Raw genomic sequence first — 22188 nt, 5'->3', positions numbered from 1 at the left:
CTGGGCGGCAAGGTGTAGCTTTGAAAAAATATACTTGCGTTGTTCTACACGAGTGTCCCGTCGTGCACCGCATTCCTAACTGCGTACAGCCCTCAGAGAGCGAGAAGGCCCACACACGTTATGCAGCGAGGCTATTGATGCAGGGGCCCCCACAGTTTTATGCGCCCCAACGTTCGACCAAGTTTTTCTTATTGTTGCGCAGTGTCTCTTCGCCCTGTAACCAATGAACCGACTATGAGCGAGCGCTCAACCATTTAAGGTGGACGCCACCGGGAGGCATCCCACAGTGTACACGGCGATAAGTGTATGTAACATGAGTTGCACATCTGTCTCCCGCCTTTCCACCGAGGGACCCAAAAGACTGCAGCCTAAACAGATATCAGCTTGCTGCCCTCTTTCCTCTGGCTAAGACTGGCGTTTGTCTATATTGTTGCAGAAGATCCAGCGGCTCGTGCATCTGCGCTATGGAGATTACGTTTCAGGGTGGCATGGTGTGGAACAGTATCTGTCTGCGAGCCGGAAGACACGGTCTACAGGTGCAGTGCAGTGCAGCAGGTAGACGCAGCGTTCAAGAGGCCATGAGCTGCCGCATGCGCGCGGCCACGGCTCTGAATTGTGGGACTTCAACTGAGGATACAGTAGGTTCTTTACCTTCACCCGTTTCCCCCGAGGCTCCCCAGGTGTCGCCAACCACCATAAAGACCTCTGGGAAGTGCATTACCAAGCCCATAACAGAATCACTCCATGACAGCGGGCACGATGCGTCCAAGCCGTACTCTGCCTTAGAAACCTTCAAAGGCACATCCCACTTTTGCACAAACCGACTTGGTAAAGAGGCTGGACTGCAGGGCCCCTCCTCCGCCAACAATGCATGGAGCCCCTGCAGCGTTAGCATTAGCAAACACATGGAGGGGGGCAAGTCCAGAAGCAGTGTAGGGTCTCCTTGAAATCTCACTCCTGCAAATAAAAAAGTACAGTCCCCATCCCACTTAGACAAACTAAAATAAGCTCACAGTGGCGCAGCTTCCATACTTATCCCTGTCTTCCCCTGTGCACCCCTATTCCTCACTGTTTCTCTATGTCGCGGTAGCTATCTCTTGCTCAATCTCCCTTGCAGGTTTTGTGTCTGTTCTCGCCTCAATCCCTAAATTAATGCTGTGCATGAGCTGCCAGTCTCGATGACAACCCCATTCATAAACCTGAACTACCCTATGAAGCACCGAGGGCCCTACCTCTACCCACACTGCCAGCAGGCAGGTGGTGTGGTCCTGCGCTGGAGGGACCCCAAGGCACCGTTTGGGATACCTGCTGCTGCTGATTTTTGTCTGCAGACTGCTGAATCAATTGTTGCTGGGGAGGCGGGAGGGCTCCACGTTGTGAGACAAAGTTCATGGGATGTCTCACCTCCCCCGCCACCAGCTCATCCACTTCAGAAACACAAGGGGAGTCAGGCCGCCGCTGCTGAGGGGGTTCCCCGTGCAATCGGCTGCCGTTGCCGCTATCACCTGCCCCAGCCGCAACTCGAAGGGAGGGGAGGCCCTGCCTGAGAACGTGGCATGTGCCGTCGAGTGGGTTCACTTCAACGAGGGGCCCCGTGGAGGGCCCAAGACACTGTTGTTTCTCGAAGAAACTGTGAGGTGTGTGACCCGCTGAGGCCGGCCAGTTCTCCCGCACGAGGCCCTCGAGCATATTCTGTAGCCGGTGCACAATCTGCAGTTGCTCATCGGGGGTTGGGTTGGGGTTCCGCAGTCTGTCGCTAGTTACCACCAAATGCAAAGGCTGATTGTCCCTGAAGCACGCCACAGGACCCAAAGCCATACACAACCCCACGGAAACTGTAAGCACTGGCCGTGTACCACAGCTATGTGGAGGAGCCGGGAGGCACTTGATACAGACGCAGGGGAAACATGCAGCCAGACAGAACGGCGCGCCATCAGACCCAATAGAAGTCGTCCGTAAAGTCGCATTCATTCTAACACCCGAACACCTTCCTTAGGGGGTGGACCAAAATGTCTACTCTTCCTGAGGTGGGCCTTCACATAGTCCATCTGCAGCTATTAGGCTCTTCGCCTTTTGTGTCTCAACCACAACGCCAAACCACCAGCTGCCTTCGGCTTCATGCGAAGTCAAAAGGCAGTGGCATCTAATACATGCGTTCAAACATATTGCTCTATTATACTTCAGGTTTGTCAAGTAGATTCAAGTGTGGTATAATGCGTTGTGAATGGATAAGCTTCTGTTTTGCTGGGGATATATGCATCCAACAAAGCGAATATACGTGTCCCATGTGGTCGTTGGGAGCACTTCAGCCTCAGCTGCCCATACACCTAGGGTCCTTGGGGGAGGGACAGGCACACAGTCGCAGTTTAGCGAAAAAAGTACAGCTTTATAAAAGATATAGCTCGCTTTCCCTCAGCGACAAATAGCAGCGAAAGCAACCGCATGGAACATGAAAGCACTTGGGGTCCCCCAAACATGGGCTTAGTCCGTCGACGTGAAGACGGCTACAGCGCAAGCGTTGCGTATCCACCAACGTAGTTATATCTATGCAAAACTTTGTGATACGCAGGGATACACCTGAGAGCAAAACCTGTGTGAAACAAAAGGCATCTGCAAGCTTGTACCGTTAAATCAGACTTGTACAATGTGATGGGTATAGCCTCGCAAGAACACCTGACCGTGCATGCAACTACACTTCAAAAAAGCCGAACGTAAGCTACACAGCTATTACCTACCAATATCTTGACCCATCTATTCCTACATAAAAAGCAGCCAATATAACTCCATACCATTACCTCTGAAATTGCTCAATCGTACCTAAATTCATCATATTCGTGCTTTTTTGTATTCCTGTTGAGTTGTTTGCCGTAAATTTGCACGTGGGCCCCCGCAACCCTCTCCATTTCCTTGTGGGTGCTGCCTCTGACTCCCAGTACTGCCTTCACTGCGTCTTTACCCATCGGGTGAAACGTCGTGGGTACCCACAAATCAAACAAGAATTTCCCTGCGCGCTTCTGCTGGATGCGTTTCTGGTTTTGCTGCGTTGGGGGGACACTGCCAGCTACAGACTCCGCAACACATCCAGGTGGAGGATCAGCAGCAGGCGACCTCATCCTATAAGTTGACCCTGCTTGGGGTCTCAAATTCTGTAGAGGGCCCCCAGACACCCCCAACCCTGGAGGCCACTCTGGTGTTACACCGCCATCTCTAACGCTGGAATTGTTGCAAGCCGCCGAAGCTCCTGCAAGATCAAGAGGAGGCACCCCCCGTAGCACCTCGGGGCCCTCAGTTGGAGATGAGGTGCGCGACAAAGAGGAATCCCTGCTGGAACGCGAGACAGAAGACATGGGAGTCAATACGGCAGAGAGCTCGCCTACGTTGTCTGCTCCTGCATGGGAGTTGCCCTTAGAAGGCCCCTGGCGATGCATAAACTCGACCGAAGGACTCCGTCTGCCATGGTTCTGCTCATCTGATGCTACAGACATCAACGACAGCTCCGAATCTGATCCCCCATGAGGACCTCCATCCACTACCCGTTGACGCTTCTTGAGAGTACCACTACCTCCCTCAGCCTGCCCACCCCGCCACCTGTTACCCCCTGGACCACCTCCTCGGGGCCCCCCACCTCGCCATTCAGCCCGTCCTCTTTGAGATCGGATTGTGCTCCCTGTACCCTCATCTGGACCCTGCCGACGCCAGGATTGACTACTGCGTTCGACCCCGTGGCGCTTGCTTCCTGAACCCCTACCCCCCGGCCCCCGACCACCACGCTGAGGGCCGACATGGACACCAACTGGGTGCAACCCATCGTTAGGAGGCATAATAATTGACCGCTCATGAGCCTTACGAGCTTCCTCTGCTGCAGCAGCACCAGCAGCAGCACCAGCAACTGCAGCATGGTGCAGTGCAAATGCGCCTGGCAATAGGGCGGGGGGAACTCCTCCAGGGAAGGGGCCACCTATAGGCAAAGGGATACCCGGTGGCATCATGAGGGGAGTGCGAGGGAATATTAGATGTGGCGCACCGGCACCGGGGGGTCCCACTGCTGCCATCTCCCTGTTGCCCCCCCCGGCAGCAGCTCGGCTGTTTGTGGCCTGCATGGTAAGGATTCGTGAGAATCCGTGATTTAACAGAGCAGCACGGCTCTTCAATTACGTTTACCCATGGCTTTCCCGCCCGTCGGTGCGAAACTTCGCAGACGGCTCAGCGAGTCACCCATGAAGTATGGAGGCCAAAAAGGCCTTCGCTTTGTCCATACGGCTACAAAGATATTGTAACAAGTCTGATATGTGGACAGATTCGCGCTGAAACGGGGCTGCTTTGCTCTATTTTGGCTAGACGCGGCCTGGGCAGCATGCGGTGGGTGAGGCTGCTGCAGTGCATATCGTGGAGAAACGGGACACTAAAACGACAGATGCCACCTTATAATTGGCGAGGCAAGTGTATTTTTTCCGCATATGACCGGGGATAATCGTATAACGAAGCCTCGCTCATGTGGATTTGCCCTGATCGGGCCATCAGGTGGCACAGAAGCTGTGCCACATGTAACATGCGAAGCCCCATCCAAATATATGACATCATTTGATGCGCCCTTTGCCTACTCTGGGGTAAAATACCCATAATACTACAAACAATCTGATAAAACAGCATGAAAGCAGTTATCTACGAGTGATGACAGCATCACTCGGCACTAGAAAACAAGCAACGCAATCAAACCCCACCAGAAGAAAAAAAGAAAGTATTAAGAGTAACTACGAGATTCTGACATATTATCACAGCCTGAAGACCCAAAGCAACAAGGTAAGGTCGGAATGCTGTAATGTGTGCTGCATTATTTATATGTCCCTCAAGCTACACATTGGTCATTTCTGAACAGTCTCCGTGTTCGTTGAAATCTTGATTTCAGGCCTGTAAAGCACCGCTGTCAGTATACAAGCATCTCTAAGCATGACTGGTTGAGCTCTCAGCTTCTCAAGCCTCGGATGCCACCTCCCCAAGGACACTTCTTGCAGCACTTCGCTTGGAGTGTCAATAGGGAGATACTTAGCCTGAAACATACTTTGAAATTTATACAGTTCTTCAGTGGTCTCCAGAAAAAGCTTCTTTCTCTTGCTACCCTCGCTCGTTAGGATCTTGGTATAAATAAGAAATGCAGGGTAGCGTTCTGTTGCTGCAATTTAGGAACACAGAACATCCAACAGCCAGTTGCACATACCAACTGGCGCACAGGCTAGTAACTTTAATCCTTATCGCTTTTGGCTTAAATCAATTTGCAATAAATAATATGAATACTCGAGTCAAGCAGTGAACTCATCAATATACTTTAATGGAATAAAACAAAAGCGGTAGACAGCGCCACAGGATAGATGGGCTGCAAGAATGCTTGATTTTTAATTGAGCAAGCAATGCAACAAGTCGTATACACAAATTAAACAGCTTGTCTATGTTCTCCAAAAAGGGTACTTTTTCTTTCCCCCATGCCATGCGCTATTGACTTGGAGCGATATAAGACAAGTGTCGTGTGGCTAGCGCTACCACAATCAATCAGCCAACCGATAGGCACACACGATATAATGATGCAATCAATAATATTTCATTTCTGGTATGCTTTTTTGATGCTTATATGCTGTATTCATGCCCGCCGGGTCTAGGTTATTCCATTTTTGAAACAGCTAAAGAGTTGCAATACGGTAGTGACGCAGTAACAACTTCACCCAGTATATGCATGTTATGCGAGTATCTGTATTGATGCTGCTAGCTCTTCAGCCACACACCGAGCTGTTCACTTGCATGTGCGTTTCGCGCTGGGTAGACCAACGACAACGGGCTTACTGCGGGCGCAACCAAGTGGACCTGTCTAAGACATGAGCGCAAATTAAACTTTTCCATCATTCTCAAATCTGTAATTCGCGTTTGATCTTTGAGTGAAGAGAGCGAAGATGGAACGCTCAATCCAAGGTCTCTGTCGGTAAAAACCGAACTCCAAACTCGGATACAAGCTAAAAAGAAAGGCATTTAGTGCTTAACGAAAGAGTTTGCTAGTTCGCCTTACCGATGCGCTCGGAGTTTCTCTGTAAGGGGGGAAGGGAAAGCTGGGATGCGCGCTTTTGCACTCTCGAAGCATTCCCAACTATTCGCAGATCTAGTGCACTGCAAAGAACACTGCGTCTTACTGTAGTCAACTAACACTACTCTGCAAGGAAAAATGTATGCGCCGACAAAAAAATTATTTAGTTCTCTATTAATTCTTAAATATACTTGACATAGTGAAAAGTGCTGATGGTAGCTAAGCCTGCGACAAAAATATATACGATATTCGCCCACATCATTCAATTGGCAAGGAAATGAAAGCCTGTTCTAAACGGGGCTACATATATGTGTCCCAACAGCCAAAAGTAACCATTCCTTCCATTCAGCAGCTGAGGGTACATGCATTCGTCCTGTAGTTCTGCGGCGCAAAGCCCCGGTTTGCCTCTACCCGCTAGCTGACATGTTCACTTCTACTTACTCTACATACAGATAACACACATTTACACTGAAAGATTTGATACTACGAGTAAATGGAACTGCACTGCAGGAAAAGTGTATGTATACAAGAGGCAATGAACGCACAGAATGGTGGCTCATCCGGCCAGGAGAGCCCATCTGAATGACACATTGCCTACTCCCACAGTTTGCTAATTGCAGCTTATCTGGCTGCCCCAAGATATAGCTGCAAAAGTCTGTTTAGAAGCGCCCAGTCGATGCTCTTCTCAGATATAAATGTATTGAATGTTCAAATAATTAATCAGCAAGCGATGCATACATCTCCTTGATCGGCTTCATGTATGCATCTGCCAGCTGGCTCCGGGAAACGGTCCGCTCATCCTGCTGTTTATTAATAAGCTTGTCAAAGATGCCAACAGGAAGCTCCACATCATGTGGCACAAGGTAAATAGCCTTAGGCCTCTCAAAAGACTCAAGGGACAGTCGCGTGTGTTCCTCAATCTGCTTCAACACAAAGTCCCTTAGTGCAGGTAGAGACACCAGATTTTCGTACGACGCTCCGTAATCATCTGAATACTGAGCACCCCAAAACGCAGAACATGCCTACAGAGAAGGTACGCCCATTTACATGAGAAGTGCAAGCTACGGAACTGCAGAGGAACTTCGACTAGAATAGCCCAGTTCCCCCGGAATTTCAGTCATCCAGAGAACTAACCCAGAGCAAGGTCAAATCTGCTTACTGCAAAACGAGTTTTGGCCCAGCGAAGAGCTGCACCTTTCCGAGGCTGGATGATTGCTACCAACGGTGACTGCAGTCGAACATGTAGAGTGGAAAGAAAGCAATATAATTGCGAGCAGCGAAGGGCAGGCAGAGACACAAGCCCTTATACAGAGGAAGGCGAGAGACTACGCTGACCCCGACCCAGAGACCAAATATGACAGTTGCCGGCAAAAAAGAAAATACTATCTCCAAGCACCAGCCCCTAATCCCATGAAGGGTTTCCCATAATGTAATGCTCATCGGACTTGAAAGACTTACATGAAAGTCGTCTGCATATAACAAAACGCGGCGAACAATGGGGACCTTCCTAAGTTGCCTTTCTGCTTCTTCCAGGTCGATGAACTCCCCTTCAGCAGTTAACACGCTTCGGGACAGGGTGCCGATCATCAGCAGTGGAAAATCACTTCCAGCGGAAGCTGCCACTAAACCTGTTCTATACATGCCTTGATTGGTTATCTGCCTCTGGAAAGCTGTTTGGTGGCGGTAATATCCTGAACACTCCGCAAGGCAATTGCACTACCGTTTGTTGGTACGCCACAGGAGACACAGCTGCTTTATGAAGCTGAAGGGCAACAACAGAATAATTCTGTGAAGCTAAGATAATATGCAGTCTAACTATCTGCATTGATTTTACTGAAGAAAAAAATTACTACCGTAGCGTATGCCTCCTCAAAGGTAGGAGATACAGCATGGGCTTCGCATTTCATCGCAACATTGTGATGGCAGAGGACATCCGTATGCAGGGTGCCCCAAAAAATTGACTTGAAGCTAGTCTATCCTAAATTTGTCAAGCATGTGCACCATACAAAAGAATCTGTTTGCCACGAAAGTGGCACTAATAGACAGTCCGTTATTGCACTGCTTACCCACAGACACGCAGGCCCCCTGGATCACAATTTCACCCCTGCACATCACAAAAAATTCGCAAATCGCTGTCAGTGGTTCTATCCGATATAAGGCAGCTGAACGATGTGCGAAGGTAGGCAATACCTATAATTGCAGAACATGGACTAGGCGTGCCTTATTAGTTGGAGCACGTGCTAAGACGGTGTGCACATATGCAAAGTGTGCGTGATACAAGATATGCGACTGAAATAGACGCATGTGCTTCCTGCCACTGTAAATAGCTAATAGGCTCTAAACCCACAAGCTGCGCATGGCTAAAGCGGAGCCAGGTCATGCAGTGAAATCGGAGTTGACACGCACTCTGTAACAACGTGGCCTCTGCGGTTCCCGACAGCGCTGAGTCGAAACCCATCAAAATCCGTGGCATCGCTCGCCAGGTTTTTGAATTCAGTGGACGCTTCACCGGACGCATCTAGAATAAGATGTGAAGTATGTCCCGGCCGACCCGACGCTCCATCTGCGTGGAACTCCATGAGGCTGGCCTCTTCTGCGGGACTGAGTTTCTCGAAGGATACGGCCACCACTGGGGACACCCAACCCAAAGGCGCCGCACGTATTCTCTGGACACTGCTAGAGATCAGTGATTCGCCATTCTGCTGCCTACTTGAAAACGCAATGCCGGTTTGAGGAGAACAGCAGGCCTACGAAGAAGCAGAAGAACTAATGAGTACGTGCTGAATAAGCACCTTTGTGAGGTCCGTCTGCACCATTGGTCGCATAGCTCGAATACGACACTCTAGCCGTACAAGGGAACTGAGGATATGTCGCAAAGGATGAGTTGCCAGGTCCTAACACAGCTAACACAGCATACATCCCTCCTCCCTGTTTGAAGACGTACATGGACAACGATTATCGAGTATAAAAGCTGCAACTCCTTTATAAGTTCGCTCGACGCTAACGAAGGGGCTGCGATGACAGTGTGAACTTTCGCGAGCAACATCTTCAGTTCTTTGAACGGCTGTGCACGCGCAGCAAGAAAGTCCACATACCGCCATAGATCTAAATATCTAAGATGCTATGTAGAGCTATTCTGGAACCACAAGGCACATGCACACTGGTAGTCGGAAATGTGTGTAGCTGCCAGGAAGCACTAAAGATGACGCATCGGGAAACTTCTAATGAGTTGTTCTTTGGTCGGAATTGCGTTGTACTCAGCTACTTGAAATGCAACTAACCGTCTGCCGAAGTAGGTCGAGATCCCCCGTCCGCCAATACGAACGCGCTCTCCACCGCAGTTTCAGTATAGTGATGAAACGACGCAGCCTCCCCATCTGTTTAAGTGCACGTCGAGCCTGCATGGTAATGTAGGCAACTGCAACCGGCCTAGCGAATCGCGGCATCAAACAAGACGTTACAGTGCATTGTGCCTAAGCTGCAGAGGGGATTTGCTTACGGCTGCATGTAGCAAATGTAAGATTCCTCCTGAAGCGGCAACAATTGTTGGATTTATGTAGCCTACATCTTCCTTCAAGGTGAGCAATCCCTGCGGCAGCAAGAGCTCGACTTCGTGTATCTACTTAGCAAAACGTTCGTATTGTTATACCTGCCCCCTTACAATCGCTGCTACTATTTCGTACTTCATATCGTATACAGTTAGCCGTTGAATCCCGCAGATATATAACTTACTTCGGCAAGAGGATAGAGCAGAATTTATATACAGATGAACTTGGTGCAACTACGGGCCCTTGCAGGACAGGGGTGGCGTTGCTGGATGTGAGCAAAATATGTGAGCGGAATACCAGCTAGGGTCATATCTATGACTCACACGATGGGCAAAAGCCATAGTAGCCCCTGCTCGAATGATCGCCAGATGAAGGACACGTTGATGAATCGAGGCTAGGGAGTCCACACAAAGAACCCGGTCAGCTACACGCACGCCAAAGAACAATCCACAACATATCGAAACTATGTGCGCCGCCCACTAAACAACAGCAAGCAACATATAAGAGCACTACATAAGGAGGGCGTGCTCCTAAATACAAAACCAGCAACTGAGTAGATATCTCAGAGGCAGTGGTGAACTGTTCACCTTCGACGATAGACACGGCTCCCACACTCCAGTCCGTTAGTGTGCCCAGAGAAGCCAAAACATTTTCATTTGTCAACATCGCGCCGTTGAATGGCATGGATAGGGCTGAGAAGAACAGCGCATATCGGCCGTGCATGACCTGTGGCAGCTGGAATCATGGCTCCTAGCTGGCAAAAGCTGGCTAATTCTCCCTTTGCATGGCCCTCGAGAATACTTCCGCCACGCAGCAGTGCCATGGAGAGCTTTGAGCTTGCGCCAGGCAAGAGATCTCCCCAAGGATTGACAAGAGAACAACCCGCAACTGCAGCGAAAGAAGACTCTGGACTACTTACCCCTGGGGTAGAGGACAGCATGAATCTCGGCAGCGTAGGAGCTTGATTGGTTAACTGCTCCCTGCCTCTGCTCCTCTACACTCTGAGGCAAGCGTAGGATACATTGTACAATGGCAAGCTCTGCTGCTCCACATGTGCTGCACACAGATGTAGCGAGCGATAGCTGTGAGGGTGGCTCATTCTACTAATATCGGATACTTCCCACGACCCGTCAACTGTTCGAAATCGAATGTCGCAAGCAAACAAGTGCTTCCCGGGGAATTACCCTTGCATTGGATGAGTCAGCAAGATCCCAGAAGTCCATAACGGTCAGTTGAAGTGCTTTAGCTCGTTGTAGAGCATGCTTCCCCACCTAAGGTATGCAGCAGTTGGTGCTAGGGCACAAACATTCCTGCTGGATTGTCGAGGCTTCCAACTCTTAAAACCACTTTTGCTTTGTTGAAGGCCCCAGGAGGCGTCTACAACTACGAGGAACTGACTATCATAGTATAGGCAACCCTCAGTATTAAAATTCGACGAGCAAACTATTTATTCATATGCAATCTAGGGGACCATTCGCCTATAACAATTACCGCGTCAAGAGAAATGACCGTCGAAAGGCTGGAGAGCTGTCCCTTCTCAAGCAGATCCAGCACCATATCAAGATGCTGCCAGTCGGCAAAAAGATGAGTCATTTCTGCAGGCACACACCAAGCCTCACAAGCAGCCTGGGAGCCAGCTACTTTAGTGAGGGAGACACCAGATCACTGGATGCTTCCCAAGTGCCGAAGCATTGGCTTAACCGCTGTCCGCCTGCGATTGACGTCCGAGAGAGAACGGCGTTTTTAGTTGTGGCAGCTGCTACAGATAGCAACCGCTGCCGCCGCAGTACAGTACTGACTCACGCGTATGCACCATGACTTCCAAAAATCGACGCGCATTCATATCGGGATGCATCGGCACGACCGTTAGGCCATATGCCGCGGCTACTCGCGCACACACAGAAGCACATATTATTCAACATGAAAACCGTTGCGATGATCAGATGTGCCCAAAGCATGTATATAGCGTTCCATCCACCCTTCTTCACACGCCGACGGCCCCAAAGGCGTGCATCAAATAGATAGTCTGTAAACTCCCAAGGACTTGCCACCAGCTTGACTAGCATCTCTATTACGCCTTACCGCCAAAGTCAGAGAGGAGCAACTCCACGGAATTAGTGGCCCACGTTCCCACAAGTCTTAGCGACTCGTGTACCCCGTCACGCTGAGGGAGCTGTGAATTAGGGACCATACTGTCGAGTGATGCGCCAATTGAAACGGCGAGCTCGTGGCCCTGCAGGACAACTCTGGAAACGAGAACCAAATAATCGAGGACCCTATAGTCCAAATTACTCTTCAGACTCTTGAGTGGCCCCAACACAATCCAGATTAGCACTCAACCAACTAGTTTAACACGCTGGGGAGAGCTGCCATGAGCAGTGTGCGTTAAAACCGTGCCTGCTGGTATGTTATCACGCCGAATTCATTCCTGTTGTCAGGTTGTGCGAACAAGAGCCACGGGGAATTCCCGAAGAGAGCCGCAGCCCTTCGCAGAAAATCGAAGCTGAGATAAATGCATCAACACATGCTTTCTAATCAAAAGTATCAAAAGATCTACAAGAGTACTTCCAGCTGTACACAAACCTCTATGGGTTTCGGCTCGAAGAAGCTAGCCCGCAGCAGTTAGCCCAGCCATACGGAACTCAGAGGCACTAGTGCCCGTACGCAGCGTGGGAATGAAGTCAACAAGTCAGTGTCAATTCATGCCGCAGAAACGCGCAGATTAAAAGAATGTAGCTCCGTCATCCTCATCCACCCGTGCGCGAGACGAGATACTGATCGACCTTTTTGAATTGATGAGTTTCAGATTGAGAACGCGACCACTCCACACGGCAGACGATGACCAAGATACACACCGCTACCCCGCCAAGCCGTCTATGATGATAAGACAAAACAGTACCAAGGATCCCAAAATCTTACTCGGCTACATTCAAACGCACAAACTACAAGTGTGTAGGGTAAGCAAGACTCACGGGCGCTTGATGGATATATTTTTATCTGTAACAGTTGTTGGGCCATCTGATAATGGAATCCAAGTATCCTCGAAGGGGCTGAATGCTATGTCTGCATGCTCGGTTCTGTTCTGAGCATCCGGATACAACTGATCCGTGGGTTTGGAAGGGAGCTCTTCCTGACTTGAGTAGGATTGGGTAAAATCAAGAGGTCCAGCGCTATTTTCGTCTTGAGGTAAAGGCGGAGATTTCCCGTTCTCCAAATCTGTTGGCTCCCATCCAGCAGCATCATAATTCCTCACGCGCTCACCCAGGTCCGTCGCTTGCTCATCCTCCCCTGGGGAATCGATGTGTGCCGAAACCGTCAGGATGAGGTCAGTGTGAAAGCTGGGTAGCAGCAAAATTATCCAGAGCAGCAAAGAGTGGACCAGCAGCCAGCTTGCAGTAGAGTCTCGATGGCGCTGTGCAGCCGATGATAGTGCTACGCCAAGAATACCCATTGCTGAGGCCAACAAGGTATGCCCACGCTCTGCAATGCCAATCAAGTCGCCCCTTGTGTATGGTGGCGTCCACATGCCACGTTTCCGCCCAAGACTAGCATGAAGCCTTTTCGTTTGTCGCCATAAACCGATACTTTAAAAATGAAACCGCCTGTTCTGCTTTCATGATTATGTGAAAATGGGTGTTGTAAGATCGTATGCAGTTTAAAAGCTGGCGAAAAAATGGCATTTGCCTGAGAAGCTGGATTCAATGGACAATTGATAGCTTTCTGATCACAAAATCCCTCGTTAGGCTCCGCAATCTCAACTCTGGGGGCTCAGGATGGCTCAATACTTCGGCTTACCTCTCGTGTACTATTATATATGCAGTAAAATGTGCAGCCTTCCCATCATAGTTCCTATTCATGGTCTAGTCTGGATGCATTGGAGCAGGGAGTACAGTGGGCGATCGATGCGCTCACTGCTGGCATGATGCGAGAGTTGGGAATTTTTCGTTGCTAGTCATAGTTAATTGTGGTGCCATAGTATTGTAACACAAAATCACATGTGGAATGTAAAAGAGCTCAAATTCTGAGAAAATTCATTGTCGACAGTGGACAATTCAGGGGCTGAGTAGAGGGCACAGGATACGCAAAAACGGCAGCGGGTTTCGTGGTTTCGGTGCCTTTCAGGATGTGTTACACGACGGCTAGATGATCTGTTGGATTCTTCTTTGCATTTAATTAGCTTTGCTGTATTCTTGATCGGTATAAAATCTTTTTGATGCTTTGCCGGATGCCTCCAGATTGTTGTACACAGTGGCTGCCCTTTAATAACAAATATACTGTCAGATACAAATGTTTCCGTTTCACCCATGTGTCATTTCGCTGCTACCAACATCATCGCCTGCAAGCTAAGCAGGACACAGGCCGCATCAGTTCAATAAGACACGATGTTTTGTTACATGCTGAGCTGCTCTTCACCCTAATGCCACGTTTCCTGCTTCAATCATATCTGTAAGAAGTTTCATGTCTCTGTTCCATTTAGAAAGCTGCTAGGCATTAAGACAACGGAGGCGCAATTTCTGGAGCGTGGCGCATGCAAAGCGTGCATTTCTACCGAGGGCGGGTTTTGAGCTGCTCTTGCTCTCCCAGTACCGGCATGCCAATGATCTCTGCCTTCCCCGTCACATGCAACCTAGGTGAAGGTGCACGTAGATGCATTTAAAGACAAAATGCAACTTGGGCCATGTGTTGCCCCGGGGTGGCTACTCTTTGTTCTCTTGTTCGTGTTTTGCTTAAGCAGCATTGTGTATTCGTTTGAATTATTGGCAACATGCCAAAGCCCACGTCTGTTCTTACCTCCGAGGAATCAGCACCCCGGCCTGCGGCTGCAGGGGTCTCTTCGAAGGTGCACCGCGTTCAAATGGCCGGCATCAAGAGTTCCTGAAGCCGTCATGCACAGCTCGATCGGCGTGCATTCTTCGTCTCCTGCGACGAGTGGGGATGATCCAGGAGAACTGTCGGTCTTAGGAATAAATGAGGTCATGAGGAAGCAGAACTGCCGAAGTCACAAGGCATTGGGTGCAGTGATGGAACTGTTTTGCTTCCCTAAGCCGAAGCTTAGCTCCATGTGTGGTCTGAGTCCTGCGCTGCTACCCAGAGGACAATCAGTGATGCTCCAGCTACAGGAAGGCCTGCGAAAACTTCAAAGGGAACAGGGATTTGAGGAGGTAAACGACTTTACACGCGGAACGGGTGCAATACCATGCGTGGCACGTATTCGTTCCTGGGCAATGTCATCCCAGCCGCAGAGGTGACCAGCTCTCAACGCATAAAGCTTTATGCTGTGTATACGTGGCGCAACTTATGTAGCCTGCTACCAAGATGTTTGCGTGCATGGAACTTCTTAGGTCCGTACGGGCTCATTAGCTCAGGCTTACCTGTGGCATCGTAGCGGCCACTTGAAGCACTTCTCCAGCAACATGTATGCCATAACGAATCCGAAGCCTGCTCAAGGGGCTGAAAGGGTCTCAGGCGAGGTTGACTTGGTGGATTCACCGGCGCAAACCGAGAATCAACTTGAACGAAACCGGGAAGATAATCTGTCTTGCGAAGATTTCGCGACATCCTATCTGTTGAAGCCAATGAGCTGCCCGTTGCATTTATCCCTTTTTTTCGACAATTCTGTGAGTGTAATCCTACTGAACCTTCCGGAAGATGATCCCCCTACGATACTTTTGGTGTTGAGGGGAATTCGTGGCGGAAGGGTTCCTTTCCGTCTATCCCGTACACCACACTGCTTCGCAGCAGGGGCTGTTTGTCGACTACGTTGGAGATGTACTGTGGCATGTCAAGCGGGTGTGGGCATATTTTAGGTAAGAGTAGGGTCTGCACTGCCCATGCGCATAAGCGAGTTCGGCCACGTGTACAGGAGAGAGGTGCCTAGTGCCCTATACGGCCTACTGCGCATGCGCGAATTCACGCAGGTACTCAGCGTTTACACGAACAACCCGATCCCTGAAGAAACCTATTAGCTCCAGTGGGACGTTTTGGGATCGGCTGCGTGTTGTGAACTAGGGGCGTATACGTCGTGTTGCTTAGGGGAAGGTTTTCCTCATGGCAAACACCCCAAAACATTTTACTGCTATGTGCAGGATGACGGTCATATTTTGTGCCGCATGTCTCAAGCGGCTGCTGAAGTAGATACTTTTCTCACTGCATGTCAACGATTGTACAAAGGAACTGGGTTCCGGTGGCGTGATGTGGCCTTTCGTCTCTCCACGAGGTAACCAAGTTGCCTATGTCAATAGGTGGTAGCACGCCGGGCGCGAAGGTAGCTATTTTTGGGGGGGCCAAAGGGATCATTCAAGGTACTTTCGGACGTTCCTACTTTCATGCCTTGTCGCTGTGTTTAGGTGTAGGTTTGTGGTTACCACATTGGTAAGCAATAGACTGTGTGTTGGATCTCCGCAGGCCAGAAAGCAGTCAAGGCTCAGATCAGGAGTGGGCCCACGCAGAGGTGTGAACTGCACCTTTTGCACTGATTGCATTCTGTGTGGCTCCGTATTCCAGCCTTGGAACGTTCTAGCGTCCTAGCTTGAGAAGATAGCCACATTGCTGAGAGCAGCCAACTGAGCAGGCAAAAAGTAATGGGGAATGTACATGCATTGTAGTTCGCGTCGTAAGCTGCTCTGTCGTGCAGGGATTGCTGCGCTCTGGCTTAGAAAGGTTGAAGCTCTCATTTACGATGGCAAGCGGGGAGGGCGCCTTTTACGGCCCGAAGATAGATATTCTCCTTCCAGACGTTGATGGCCGCTTGTGGCAAACTGGAACACTTCAGGTACTACTTGAAATAACATCCGGCTCTCTTCAGAGGCTCCCGGTGGGATGATCGCTGGTTTAAAAAGAAGGCAAACAGACAATGGAGGCGGGGTGGAGTGCTTCATTATAGCTACAGCACAGCGGCGGAGCGTCAGCAAGTTAGTGGCCTTTCTACATCGGCTGACTCGTCAAAGGCTGTCGTACGGTCTCGCCTAGCACACCACCTCAGTACACTTCCGTATAAACCTGCGACGGCCTATTGACTTCCTCAGGTCGACATGTTCTCCCCTCGCGCCTTTGGCCTCGAACCAGCCCCACGCAGTGATGACCCTTTGTGCCTTCTTCATCGCGCGATGTGCGGCTCTCTTGAGCGTTTTCTTGGTCTTGTTTTAGAATATACTAATGGGCATTTGAGCCCGTGGCTGGCAGCCACACAGGTACGCAAAAGTAGATTGTCGGACATTTTTACTATGCGCAGCTGCCTCCGGCCCTAAAGCACCCCAGTGTTTTTGCAAGTCTCCTCGCAGGTGGCAGTGCTCAGTGTTGGACGGGTGCAAACAGAGGAGGTAGAGGCGTTGGGTAGGCGGCTGCGGAAGGCTGGTATTCGCGTGTCAATAGACACACGCCCGGTGCACATTTCGAGAAAGCTAAAGTACGAACAACGCAGATGCTCAACAAGAAATTACTAGTATTTACAGTTTTCGGCAGCATTTACACCTCAGCTCCCTCCCTGCGATAACTGTCGTGCCTTCCTTTGGATGCCCTTTCCATCAGGTGTTTTTCTTAAAATCATGCGGGAGTGACTCAGGTTACAGCTAAAATATCGTACTCCAGAGGTGTGGCTATTGGGGGCGACAGACCAAGAAAAGAGCACCGTCACCGTTAGGAGGTAAGTCATGAGTGGTATTCTGTAGCTACTCAGTAAAGATTTGATTATATACTCGAGGCTTTGGTACCACTGATTGATCTATCACGTGACCCTGGCGTTAGATCTTTTCCTCTTAGCATATTGCAGTCCTGCTGCTGTTTAGTGCTTATCACTCTTTGTGGTGCGATCTATAGGTCTAATGGTCAGCATGTCGCCCTGCCTGTCGCAAGGGCACTTGCAGGGGCAAAAAGGAGGGCGAAAATGCCGTTTTAGTTGTGCGTTTCGTCATTGAAGTCATTAGGTTTTTGACTTAATCCTATGCAGATCTGCAGAAGTCGGGTGACATGCTGTCTACTTGTGGTGTTGCCCCAAAACATTTTCGGCGTTCACTTGGAGCGTATACTTGAGTCGGGCATCTTGTATTGTTGGGGCATACTCTAGATTTTAAGCAGGTCCCCTTACGTTTTATGCCCTGCAGTTCTGTCCTCCACAGTCTACGTGATCACACTTTAAGTCGTGCAGAACTCGTAAGCGTCTTACACTGGCATTGCTTAAGACCAATAACAAAGCAGCCATAAAGGTGGTGATTCGAGTCAACCCCTTTAGGTGGCGTGAAAATGTCGCAGGCCTGACCTTTTAGCATATCGCAGGAAATTTGCATTTGTTACTTGTTTCTGAAACCCACCTTATGTAAAGGAATTACACAGCTAGGCCTGCACGCACTTACGAAGCTTGATTACTCCTGAACTACGGCATTTTGAGTCTGCTCGTTTTACAAGGAAAGTGAGAGCGGGCTCATTAGAGATGTGAAGCATGCACTCTCCGGTCCACCTAAAAATGCTTCCTGAGGGTCAGAATATCTGTGTGCATTGACGGGAGCCGTAGACAGCGAGTTCAACACACCACCACTCGGCAGTGGTAGCAGGCAGTCGATTCGCTCAAATGTTACTTGGTACATTGGATTTTACAAAACACAGCCCCTGTGTGGGAACGCAGAGTTGCCCTAGTAGATACAATTCAAGAATGTCACGTTCCTTTTTCCGCATACTGTAAAGGCCAAAGGTATATGCCGACTTAATGGCCTGAATCACTCAAATTAAAACGGTTCGTGGCTTTCGCCGCTGCATTTGTTCCAGAAGGGATGCAAGGTGGCAGATAATACATCTTGTATGCCATTTCTACAGATCAAGCCCATGACAAGGCAAGTTCGCCAATTCTGATAGTGGCGAAGCAGGCTATTTCGGCTTTCTTCGTAGAGACAATGACGAGTACGACTTTACGAACCTTATGACTCTTTTCGTCTGTAGGAGTCATTAGGTGCAAAATGATGCGTGGGATCCTGTGGGTCGGTTGCGAAACAAGCCAGCAAGCATGGCCGGTTCTCTTGTATGTCTGTTCCTCTAGCACCTCAGGTGGGGCAGGCAACGAGTCCATGCAAGAACCCATTTCTCCTTGAGATCCGCTGCATGATGCACATTTACCTCAACGTAATATGAGTTATGAAACATCGACAAACAACAAAAGTCGCGCCCTTTCACCTAACCTGTATCGCAGTTCAATGTGCACTTCGACCTGCTCATAAGGAGGCAGAATGTGGGAATTATCAGTCATGAGAACCCATGCATTCTTCTCGTACCCGACATGGGGGACGAAGACACGCAGGTGGCTCCTTCTGAAAGCACATGCTGCCACAATATCTGCAAGCCGGCTACGCAGATACCTTCCAATAAATATTGCATGTCATTATGGAATCCTGTTAGGAGTAGGGTGGTCCGTGTGTGTCCGGTGTTTCTCGTCCTGAGGACGACACAGTCACCCCATCCGGACTGGTTTCTTCATACGAGCCTCCCGAACCTCCGTGACCTGTGAAGAATCCAAATACCAGTGTCAGCAAAGCGCTCAGAGCATCATGCGGGGGAAACCAATATAAGGCTCTTTTTGCCAAGATTTTAAAACACTATGATGATGCAGGGGGTACTTTTGTAAGGCTTACTGTAGTCTGTGATTGAGCTCCATAAAAGAATTGCGCCGTCATCTCCAGCGGATAGTAGACACACAGGGTTGCAAGAATGTACCCAGGCCACTTGGTTAACTGCTGCTGCGTGACCTCTTAGTTGCTGCATCATGCAGCCCCATACACGGTGCCATATGTAGATCTGAGCATCTGAGGGGCAGCCGAAAGGAATGCAGACATGACGCAACCCTGCAACTGGAAACGGGGTGCTACTGTTTGAGGCGCCGTCTATTCGCTGGATCATTTAGTCCTACAATACTACGCCCTGTTAATGGTGCCTGAGTTAGCTTGCATAAAGACCTCCTAGAGCGTTCGAAAATTTTAGGTCGATGACCATGTTGGTCTTCTCGATAGATTACCCTCTGAACCAGATATTACAAATTCCTCTGAATGACCACCGAAGGCAGGACGAATCGTTAGCCTGCCAAGTTTGTGGCCTCTATAATTCTGCACTGTTTTGCGCTCGTCCATGTCCCAGAGCTGCAGCACCTACGTTAACGTGGAAACACAGACCAAGAGGAAAAAGACGGAGCACGCAGCTAGAGTCACTCCGACTTGTGCATTGATGCTCACGGAGGGGAAGGAATACACAACACAGTTATGCTTGTTTCGACAATATGGGAAAAGGCTCAGAGCCCTGCTCCGACATTAGCATATTGGTAAGAAGCTTACTGGAGGGGTATTTGCTGTGCTTATCAAAATTTGGTTACAGAATTTTGAAGGACATGCTGCAACGACCAGATCTTTTCCATGAACCCTGAAATACGGCAGCACCCAAACTGAGAACTGAAAATTACCCTGCCTGCTGCGACTCTTCGGCCGCTGCCCTCTTTTGGCACCGCAATTTCTGGGGCAACTGCATTGACAGCAAGAGAAGTTACAGCAAATAAATTGGAGACAAACAAACCTCAAGTCCCGGGCTACACTCAGTGGTGCCTAAGGGCGAAAACATGCTGTCGGCTCTACTTGTACCAGAAAGTCTCTTCTTTAGTGACCAAATCATACACTTTGGCCTGGCGGTCAGCAAAGAAAACCATGACGCTTTCTCTATGTGGAAGGAGGAATCCTTCCTGAGGTCTGGCAGGTAGGATCCACTCGTATTCTACCAAGTGGGTTACTGCCAGTGTGGAAGCCTGAAGTAGCACCAATGTCATGGTCCTGTCAGATGCCATAGAAATCAATCGTTTGGATCCTGGTACCCACTGCAGTGCGACAAGAGAGCCACCATGGGTACAGTAATCGCCAATGCGCCGACCTTCTTCCCATGCCTCGATAAATGCACTTTCCCCTCCGGCCGCAAGGAGGGTTCCAGTAGTGTCCCAATCCAAGAAAGCAGCAGGGCTCGCAAGACGCTGAAGCCTCCAAAGTAATCGGCAAGTGCCAATTATCTGGCCTTTTTCGAGCAACGGACGGGGATGCGTCTGCTCAAGGCGCATGAGCACGTCGTTGTCTCCGTTCAACCAAGTAGAGAGCCATTTGGCACCCAGCTGCCCCCGGTCGAAGTGGTCCGTGGCTCTCGACTGTCCGGAAAAGGTGCTTTCCCATATGGAAGTGTCAGTGCTCACTTGCCATACACAAACCGACCTGTCTGACGATCCGGATGCCACCAGTACTTCATTTGTGGATGCTTGCCTTGGTGCTACTGAAATTGTCCATACTGCCTTACGGTGCGCGTGAAGACGCCCCACGCAGCACTCTGGGAAAAGCGGGATTTCACAACGGTGGGGTTCAAGAATAGTGTCCTTTGCGGAACACTGAGACTCATCGTGCAACGGGCAACATAGAATCTGAAAGCGCCGCGCATGAGCCAGAATCGTCGCTAGCCTTGATGGTTGCATAGCCACAACTGACGGCAGAAGGCAGGTAAGGCGACTAAAGAGCTGATTTCTGCTTAAGCTGGATATTTGCAGCACGTGACCCAGGAGGTCACTGCCCTGATACATAAGTAATGATGCGCACTCATGGACTCTCTCGATTGTCGCTGCGTCGAATGCTGAGGGTCTGAGATCCCCTGAGAATCATACATGTTCACAGAGGGGTTGTCGCTTTACTCGTGAGCACCAATATGGCATTCCGAAGCGAAGTGGTTCAAAAGAAGTGACTGGTACGGTGCTACTGTCGCAGCCTTACGCCTCAAACACTGCATCTTTGCTTCCAAGGAACTGTAAGGATCTATGACCAGCTCAAGGTATTTGTGCTGCATAAGCAGAAACCAGCACCCCTGCCTCGTCAACTGCTCAATTGGAAGACTAAGGAGAGACCTTCCGGCATCGACCCAGTTGCCATCCAGTACGTGTCGTTGTAGATTACGCATGTCAAGAGGGAGCAGCTCCACTCCACTGGTCTTCTCCAGAGAAGCCACGATATCCCTGACACATCAGCATCGCCAAATTGAGTGCATCCTGGAACTTAAAGAGCTGGCGAGCCTGTACACGCCTGTGTATTGATAGAATACCAGCAGTCTTTCTCGTGGTCCTGTCTGGTCACACACCTACCTGTAACCCATCTCGTCTAAAGTCTGGAGAATCAGTCTCAAGACTTCCTTTTTGTCAAATCCCCTCCATTTGTTACTAGTTTCGCCTTCCTTGGTGCCGGAAACATGCATCCCCGTTAATGGCAATGGTTGTGGGCGAGAGGCACCCCAACTGTCAGACGCTGTATCAAAGGGATCCATTATAGCTTCATACGTGCTCTTTTGCCACAGATAAAGGGATATTATAGAGATTCTGTGGGGGATAGCCGCTGTAAAGACATCGTGATCCAGTGGTACACCCACGTGACCTCAACTTGTAAGAATTACCTCTTAACTGGAAAGGCGCTTAGCGGGAATAGCGCTGAAGAAGGAGGCGGGTACCTGTGAAAGAATGCAAAAACTTGCGATAATGCGCCTGCTAAGACTAGCTGCTTCGCCACCCACGGTCTGGTCTTTCAGGCTAAG

The 22188-nt window shown here is 49.8% G+C and overlaps 5 protein-coding genes across 5 annotated transcripts; 1 reads left to right on the top strand and 4 right to left on the bottom strand.

Annotated features, from left to right (window-relative positions):
• Positions 1-568: 568 nt before the first annotated feature.
• Positions 569-4100, bottom strand: LOC34617944. Its single transcript, XM_026335614.1, has 3 exons — positions 2818-4100; positions 1233-1789; positions 569-1008 (listed from the first exon to the last, which is right to left on the bottom strand). The coding sequence occupies exons 1-3, from the start codon at positions 4098-4100 to the stop codon at positions 569-571; spliced, it is 2280 nt and encodes a 759-aa protein (XP_026191399.1).
• A 2683-nt stretch (positions 4101-6783) lies between these two features.
• Positions 6784-10299, bottom strand: LOC34617943. Its single transcript, XM_026335625.1, has 10 exons — positions 10203-10299; positions 9939-10039; positions 9567-9656; positions 9349-9465; positions 9012-9131; positions 8474-8814; positions 8134-8171; positions 7526-7758; positions 7227-7295; positions 6784-7062 (listed from the first exon to the last, which is right to left on the bottom strand). The coding sequence occupies exons 1-10, from the start codon at positions 10297-10299 to the stop codon at positions 6784-6786; spliced, it is 1485 nt and encodes a 494-aa protein (XP_026191410.1).
• Positions 10300-10745: 446 nt separating this feature from the next.
• On the bottom strand, positions 10746-13921 carry LOC113146899. The gene is made up of 8 exons (XM_026335612.1): positions 13658-13921; positions 13140-13359; positions 12588-12903; positions 12013-12118; positions 11698-11848; positions 11419-11499; positions 11107-11210; positions 10746-10886 (listed from the first exon to the last, which is right to left on the bottom strand). The coding sequence occupies exons 1-8, from the start codon at positions 13919-13921 to the stop codon at positions 10746-10748; spliced, it is 1383 nt and encodes a 460-aa protein (XP_026191397.1).
• Positions 13922-14591: 670 nt separating this feature from the next.
• On the top strand, positions 14592-17509 carry LOC34617942 (threonine--tRNA ligase). The gene is made up of 10 exons (XM_026335624.1): positions 14592-14777; positions 14958-15233; positions 15423-15533; positions 15702-15832; positions 16021-16066; positions 16250-16387; positions 16641-16805; positions 16896-17020; positions 17177-17257; positions 17431-17509. The coding sequence occupies exons 1-10, from the start codon at positions 14592-14594 to the stop codon at positions 17507-17509; spliced, it is 1338 nt and encodes a 445-aa protein (XP_026191409.1).
• A 1483-nt stretch (positions 17510-18992) lies between these two features.
• LOC34617941 (WD repeat-containing protein DDB_G0349043) lies at positions 18993-21924 on the bottom strand. The gene is made up of 7 exons (XM_026335611.1): positions 21746-21924; positions 21381-21619; positions 20223-21261; positions 19923-20007; positions 19610-19739; positions 19230-19400; positions 18993-19099 (listed from the first exon to the last, which is right to left on the bottom strand). Exons 1-7 carry the CDS (start codon positions 21922-21924, stop codon positions 18993-18995), a joined length of 1950 nt encoding a protein of 649 aa, XP_026191396.1.
• Positions 21925-22188: the final 264 nt, after the last annotated feature.

The sequence above is a fragment of the Cyclospora cayetanensis genome, unplaced genomic scaffold (genome assembly GCF_002999335.1).
Source record: "Cyclospora cayetanensis isolate NF1_C8 unplaced genomic scaffold, CcayRef3 CcayRef3_contig_740, whole genome shotgun sequence".
NCBI lineage: Eukaryota > Apicomplexa > Conoidasida > Eucoccidiorida > Eimeriidae > Cyclospora > Cyclospora cayetanensis.
Note: the sequence above shows the minus strand (reverse complement) of the source record. Positions and strands in the feature narration are given on the sequence as shown.